Raw genomic sequence first — 7,592 nt, 5'->3', positions numbered from 1 at the left:
AGAGAGAAGTGGGTGAAAATCGAAAAGATTAACTCATGAAGACGTGTACCTAATTTTATTAGAGATACTTCCGCCCAACGTGCTTTAAAAATTTTACGTCTTCTTTGCAGTCGGTTCTTAAATAAACTGTCAAATATCCTTTTCTATGTTCTTTCTCCTTTTATGACTAATTTCTCTTGACGTATGTGTTTTCTTTATGCATACTTGTCACTGTCAGCTTTAAAAGTTAAATTTTGTCCGATTAATCTTTTGTAAAGGCTCTTTGGTACTAATCGGAATTATACAATTTATAAATAGTTTGACTGCATAATACAAATATACATAATATAAATAATGAACAACTAACTCTTGGTGGACAGCAAATAGAGAGAGTGACAAAATATAAATATCTGGGAGCTTACATCAACACAGAATTAGATCCAGACCAAGAGATCCGGGTACGAATAGAAATGGCAAGGGCAGCGTTCTTAAAATTCAAGCAATTGTTCTGTGACAAAAACTTGAATACTGCGCTGAGACTGAGGTTTGTTTAATGTTACGTCTGGTCGCAACTATTGTACGGGGTAGAAACATGGACACTAAAAGCGCAAATAGTTAAGAAGATTGAAGCCTTTGAACTTTGGATATACCGGAGAATGTTGAGAATTCCATGGACTGCCAGGGTCACCAATGAGGAAGTGCTGAGAAGGATGGGTCGAGACAAAAAATTGTTGAGAACGATAAAAGTACGCAAGACTGCATACCTTAGACACATACTGAGAAATAATAAATATAGTCTTCTGCAGGTCATCATGCAGGGTAGAGTCGATGGCAAAAAGGGAATAGGTAGAAAGAGGAAGTCATGGCTGCGAAATATTCGAGACTGGACAAACATGACTGTAGACGAATTATTCCACGTTGCAAAAGACAGAAGCTTTTAAAAATGTGGTCGCCAACTTCCGTTAATGGGGACGGCATAGGAAGAAGAAGAAGCATAATACAACTTGGTTAAATTCCCGAACGTCTAAATAAGTGAAAAGAATCTACAATTTGTTCCCATTCAAACGGATCTATCTGTGTGAAATTTTGGCAACTTAAATATATTACAGTGAGTAAATTTTAATGAAATATGGATAATTTACCACAGCTTATAAGCTTTAAAAATCTCATACACGATCTTTAAAAGTAGTGGTGAGATAATGATTTGATAACTAGACTTGGCAAATATGCAAAATGCATATATTGCATATTTTATGCAAATATCTGAGGATTTTGCATATTTATACAAAAATTGCATATGTATCAACGCCAATTTACTTCGAATTGCAGATTTTAAATAATATTTATCTAACCATAAATAATGGTATGACAAAGTAACCGGAAATTCCAAAGTTTTTCATTTTACAAATATGTATATGCACACAGATAGAAACCATAAGTTTTTATTAAAATAAATATTAATTAATATACCACTATGAAATATGTTTCCATTGACAGTATGCATATTTTCTAAAATAAATGCATATTTAATGCATATTTTCTAAAATAAGTGCATATTTAATGCATACTTTTGGGTAAATTAGTGCTTAGTGCACTTGTTTTGTATATTTGCCTAAGTTTACTGATGAGTGTCATAAAAAGCCAACAAAATAGTGGTTTTGCATGCAGGAATCAAATAATTATGGAAAACTATGTAATTTAGTAGCTGCATATTTCATATATTGCATATATTTCCAGTTAAATCATTGGTTAATACGTCAAGAGACCAGAGAAAACTCTCTTAAGTATTCTGCCTTTGTATTCCTTTTAGAACAGAACATAATAACCATTAGAAAGGCCAGAACATAGTTACCCTAGTATGGATCTTAGAAATAAAACTTCAGAATTTATTAAAAATAATTAATATATTATATACAATGTCAGGTAATGATACTTAAATATATTCAGAAATAAACACTTTCTTAAGATCTGGTATACTATGCACACACTTCTCACTGCATTTCTCGTTACAAGTCTTATCAAAACAACCAGAAGAGTCTTGAATATACACAGTTGTCGTATTCGGAAGATATTCTTCGGATTTTACTTTTTGTCGGTAGACATGAAACTGGGAGCAGTCCGATTCTTTACAACTATTTCTAAATTGCTTGTCGTTACAGCGAATCTTACAGCGATCTTCTAGAGTCATGTATGAGTTGGATCGTTGGAAGCTGAATTTGTTGTTATTTTTTAGATTCTCTTCTACCTCTATGTATGCTTGAAAGTTTTCTAAGGATCTGTAAAAGGTAAATCAAGTTTACATATTAAGAACAATAAACTTACTAGACATAAATACAAATATATGTAACGACAAAGAATATCCAGAAGTAATAAGCCATGAAGATTTTTTGCACAGTTGGTACCGCGACGTATCGGTATAGAGGAGTTTATAACAGTCAAAATAAGATATTGCATAGCTGATTGTGTCTTTTGGATAAAACAGTGTAGCTCATAAATTCTGATCTCCGGACTTGCATCTTCAGATTTCCATCTCTACAATAAATTAAAAAGTTTTTAATAAACAGTATTGAGATGATGTTAAGAAATCTGAACCTACTAACTTTATTTTGCTATTAACTCGCATTAACCTTTTCTTGTTGTTTAAAACGTTCTAAAGATTTGGCTTTCCTTCCCTTAGGTAGCTTAGCTTCCTCCTTGGATGTGTTAATTGTTGCTCTGGAATCCTCAGAGTATTCTAACATTATTGCCGCAAATTGGTAGCATTACTCATGTTGTGATCCTTCCCTAATTGTTTCTTCTCGTTAAATGCCATGAATTAGCTTGTAAATAGATCTGTACAACGCTTCTCCTCCAAGTCTTAAGCACTTTGCGGGTATACCATCGATGCTTGCTGCCTTATTATTTTTAAGTTTTTTTTGTATTGATTATTAAGTATTGATCTTCTATTTCAGCTATATGCACTTCTATGTTTGATGTTTTTCTACTAGAATGGTCGTTTAACAGTTGATAAAAGTATTCCTTTCAGGTTTTTAAGATTTCCTTGTCATCAGTAATAAGCTGTCCGGTGTGGTTTTCTGTTTCCGCTGTTCTTGCTTGGCACACTGCCTTGATCACTGAAACGCCTTTAAAGACCTATCTTACTTGGTTATTCTTTCGATTTTCTTCTATATCTCCGATTATTTATTCCTGGTACTCCTTCTTTTCCTTTTCATTAGTTTTCTTAGCTCTATTCTTGTCTGTTTATATAAACCCAATATCTACTGGTCAATTTAGTGGGTGGAATTGGTAGCTGCAATGTTAAACCTGACAATTCACCCTACAGCTACTAATAAACAAAGCTTTTTAATAAAAGTATGCTATTTATTTATTTTAAAAAAGAAAATATTAAGCATAAGCAAGAATCAGACTGATTCAATTATGTAATTTATCAGATTAATATTATCACTTTACCTTTTTGAATTTGATCTCGTTATTCTAAAATTCTTCAAATCACTTTTAGGACTATCCTTTTCAGAACCCGGTTTGTACGAAGTAATAACAGGTCTGTTGTTAACATTATTTATGATAAAATACTCCTTTTCGTCGTCTTCTTTTACCGTCAAGTCCTTACTTGGTTTCTGATGATTGCTTTGAAAAAAATCGAAGTCGCAGTTAGCTTCTGTGGTGATTGAATAACAACTCTTTGAACTCATGGAGTCAAAGTTATCGTTTATATCAGTAACGTATTCGTCGTCGGAGCTGTAGATATCAGTTCTGGGAATGTCTTCGACCTGTATTTGAGAGGTTACTGATTTTTGAAGAATGGATGGGGATCGTTGATTTGGTTCCAATCTTTGGGCTTGGGGCGAATTAAGTTGAAACATATTATCTAAAATAGAAAAACTGTGTAATAATTTGAAATTTGGAGATATTTTCTAAATGTAAAAATATATCAACATAAATTAAGACTGTTGCTCTTGTAGTAATTGTTGAGCACTCACCAATTTCCTTAATTTGTAAATCGTTCAAGCTATCTTCACTCCTACTCAGTCTCATTTTATGCAAACGAATTAAATTTCTAGAACTCTTGACTGCCTGACTGCTGGATCCCAGATTTATCTTCATTTCAGCGTCTCAAAGAACGTTTGTGTATTTTCAATCTCTTGAACAGTATGTAAAGAGTCGTGGCTATGACTAATCCTCTCTAATTGTGGTTTCTGACTCATTAAATTTAGCTGCAATAGATTTAAATGATTCTGTCCAAATGGAGGACTATTCTGAATTGAATTCAATTGATTGCTCTGAGAAAACTGAGTTTGCTTGAACGGCGACTGATTCAGCTGAGCAGGTTTGAATTGGCTCAATTGATTAAGCTGTTTGTTGATGTAGCTAGTGCTAAGATGGTGCAAATTGGAATGACTAGGACAAAGATCCGCTTCACAGTTGCTGCACGATGGAAATTTTTGTGGATGATCGATTAGATCGTGACGGTGGCTTAGTAGAGATGTATGGAAGGCTACGTTGGCTTGATGTTTTTCAAGTTTAGCACCTAAAATGTAATTTCATTTAATATACCAGTAATAATAGAGTATCTTAAAAATATTCAAACAACTTAATAATAACCTAAAAATAAATAAAATTAACTTCATGGCAAAGATAATGAATAATGAAAATAAATAAATTAAAGTACGAGATTTTGAAAATTATAGAAACTTGATAGATTTTTTAATTAAAATAACATTTCATACCACACAGAACACGAGAACGAACAAGTAAAAGACATACAAGTTGTAGCCAAAAAACTTCATCGAACTTGTCAGTCTCAAGCAATCCTAGAAGAAGAGGATACAAAGGATTCAATGATGTCAATAAATTAAAGTTGCGCAGGAAGTAGCCGTTGGATATCTTTATTTTATCTTTTAGAAAAGATAAAGATGTTAATAAAATTTATGGAATCACTGATTTTTTAGAGTTGAACTATAACCATGAAAAAGTTCAAAACTAGTTCCACAATCTAAAAGGTGTCAGTCATAGAAGCATAAATAGAAATACTGCTCGAAAGAACCAAGATCCGTGAAGTGTATTGGCAAACACTTGACTAAGGAATGCAATAAGCAAAAAGAAGAAGCTCTTAAGTGTGTACGTTGTGATAAAAAGCACCGTGCTAATTAAACAAACTGCTATGTAGCTAAAAGATACAAAAAGTAAGAAACCAAAGGCAGAACAAAACAAACCCATCAAATCCCCCAGCAAAAAATAATATAAAAGAGAAAACAAGCAAATGCAGAAAGCAAATTATGATAGAAAATCCAGAGCTATTGTTAAAAGTAATGCTAGTAATAACAATAATCATTATCATTATCAACCTGTATGTGTCCACTACTGGACATAGATCTCCCTCAGCTCTTTCCATCTGTTTCTGTATCCAGTTACTGTTTCAGGTCGTCAGTCCATCTGGTTGATGGGCGTCCTCTGCTCCGTAGTGCTTCTTTTCTTGGTCCATACTCGACAATACGTTTTGTCTATCAGTTGTCTGATAGCCTGGCGACGTGTCGTGCCCAATTCCATTTTAGAGGTGCGATTTTTTCAATAGCTTATGTTGTTTTTGTTCTGTAACTTAATTCTTCATTTGGTTTTCGGTTTCTCAGAGAGACAACCAACATCTCGCGCTCCATATCCCTCTGACTCATGCGAATCTTATTCACTACCTTTTTTGTGAGTGTTAGTGTTTCCGCTCCATAAGCGAGTACAGGCAACAAACATTGGTCAAAGATTTTCCTTTCGAGGCATATGGGTAGGTCCAATTTAAATACATAGTTAAATTTACCAAACGCTGCCCAGACTAATCATATGCGACGTGGAAGCTCACATGTCTGTTTATCTCTGCCTAGCCGAATTTCACTCTGAGATAGCTTACACAATGAAGTCTGCACAATATTCCTTCCATTAACAGCAATATTTAGATTTAGCACAAGATTGATAATTATTTGCATCTTCTTCATATTACCCGTCACGAGTCCGACCTCCGTGATATAATTTTTCAAACATTATTATTGCATCATCCATACGATGGGCTATAAGCATGATGTCATCTGCGAATCTTGAGGGACTGAGCTTCTCTCCGTGTATGTTGAAACCATGCTCGTTTAAATCTGCCTTCTTACATCATAATCATCATTCTGGCTTTACAATCCTGTGTGGCTTCTCAAGAATTTGTCTCCAGTTGTCCCTATCTACCGACTTCCTCCGCCAAGCACGTATTCCCATATTTCTCATGTCTTCATTGATGTTATTAAGGAACCTTGTTCTGGGTCTTCCTCTTCTTCTCTGACCAATGAGTATCAAGGAGCGTTTTTCTAGCTGGGTCATTTTGTTCCATCCGCATTATATGCCCTATCCACCTCAGACGTCCTATTTTAATATGTTTTACGATATCTGGTTCCTGGTATATTCCATAAAGTTCGAAGTTCTATCGTCTTCTCCACACTCCATTATCATTCACTGCTCCATAGATTCGCCTTAATACTTTTCTTTCGAAACATCCCAATATGTTTTCATTACTTTTTGTTTGAGTCCAGGTCTCTGAACCATATGTTAGGACAATTTTAATTTACCATCTAAAGAATAAGCAATTGTTCTATCATCAGTACCAAATATAAAAGTACACGAATATATAACAACAATGGGAATTTTAGTACAACCAAAAAATATCATCTTCGCGTCCAGAATATCTAACAACAGGGTATGCATTTACCTTTACCTGCAGTAACACAGCAATCGTAGAAAATTTAACTCTGAGATAGCGCGTCTTTTCAACACAAGGAAAAAATAGAGAGATTAAAACATTAGTTATTCCTGCTAATCGACTAGTGATATCAAATGTGTGTCCCAGTATTCCAAACACTATAATCGAAGAAGAGCTGAAAAAATTTGAGCTTATTACAGTTTCCAAAATAGCTTTCTTGAAAGTTGGCATGTCTGAATCCGAATAAATTCACATATTAAGTTTTAGGCGTCAAGTATTTGTTGCCCCAATAATTCATATTCCTATCCCAACTTCAATTCTTATATCTCACGACAATACCCCTTACAGAATCTATCTCTCCTTAGATGGTCTAAATTGTTCTAAATGTAATATCACAGGAGATAAAGATGAAACTTTTATTACCGAATCATCTAATAGAAAAAATCTTAAACTACTATATCAATCTAAGAAGGTCAATATATCTGAAAGAGAAAATAATGAAATACAAGTTACAACAGAAACCCCAACTGCTCAAGAATCCAGTACTTCTTCTACTTTTTCAAATAGTTCACCATCAAATATCTTCATATCGCAAAGCCTACCAGAATCACGTAATAATAATACCAACACTTATAGCACACATAGCTATAAAAAAAAAAACATGTCAACAGCTCCTAAAATAACAGAGTCAAAAAACAACAAACAAAATAGAAAACACCCAAGCTTTACTAGAAACTGATACTGTAAGTGTTAAACGGAACTTTTGATAGTTGAACCCTCCGCTGAGGAAGTATTGCATCAACCTTTTGTCCCGCCAAAGAAGGAAGAGACTAAACGGCCGGTTTCCGAAACGTTATTCAAATCTCCAATCATGTAATCAAGTATCAAA

At 34.0% G+C, this 7,592-nt stretch overlaps 1 protein-coding gene across 1 annotated transcript; it reads right to left on the bottom strand.

Moving 5' to 3' along the window:
- Positions 1-1,864: 1,864 nt before the first annotated feature.
- On the bottom strand, positions 1,865-4,501 carry LOC140432076 (uncharacterized). Its single transcript, XM_072519919.1, has 3 exons — positions 3,960-4,501; positions 3,430-3,847; positions 1,865-2,255 (listed from the first exon to the last, which is right to left on the bottom strand). The coding sequence occupies exons 1-3, from the start codon at positions 4,081-4,083 to the stop codon at positions 1,913-1,915; spliced, it is 885 nt and encodes a 294-aa protein (XP_072376020.1). The 5' UTR covers positions 4,084-4,501; the 3' UTR covers positions 1,865-1,912.
- Between the last annotated feature and the right edge of the window lie 3,091 nt (positions 4,502-7,592).

Source organism: Diabrotica undecimpunctata, unplaced genomic scaffold (genome assembly GCF_040954645.1).
Source record: "Diabrotica undecimpunctata isolate CICGRU unplaced genomic scaffold, icDiaUnde3 ctg00002759.1, whole genome shotgun sequence".
Classification (NCBI taxonomy): Eukaryota; Metazoa; Arthropoda; class Insecta; order Coleoptera; family Chrysomelidae; genus Diabrotica; species Diabrotica undecimpunctata.
This window is presented reverse-complemented; position numbering and strand designations above follow the sequence as displayed.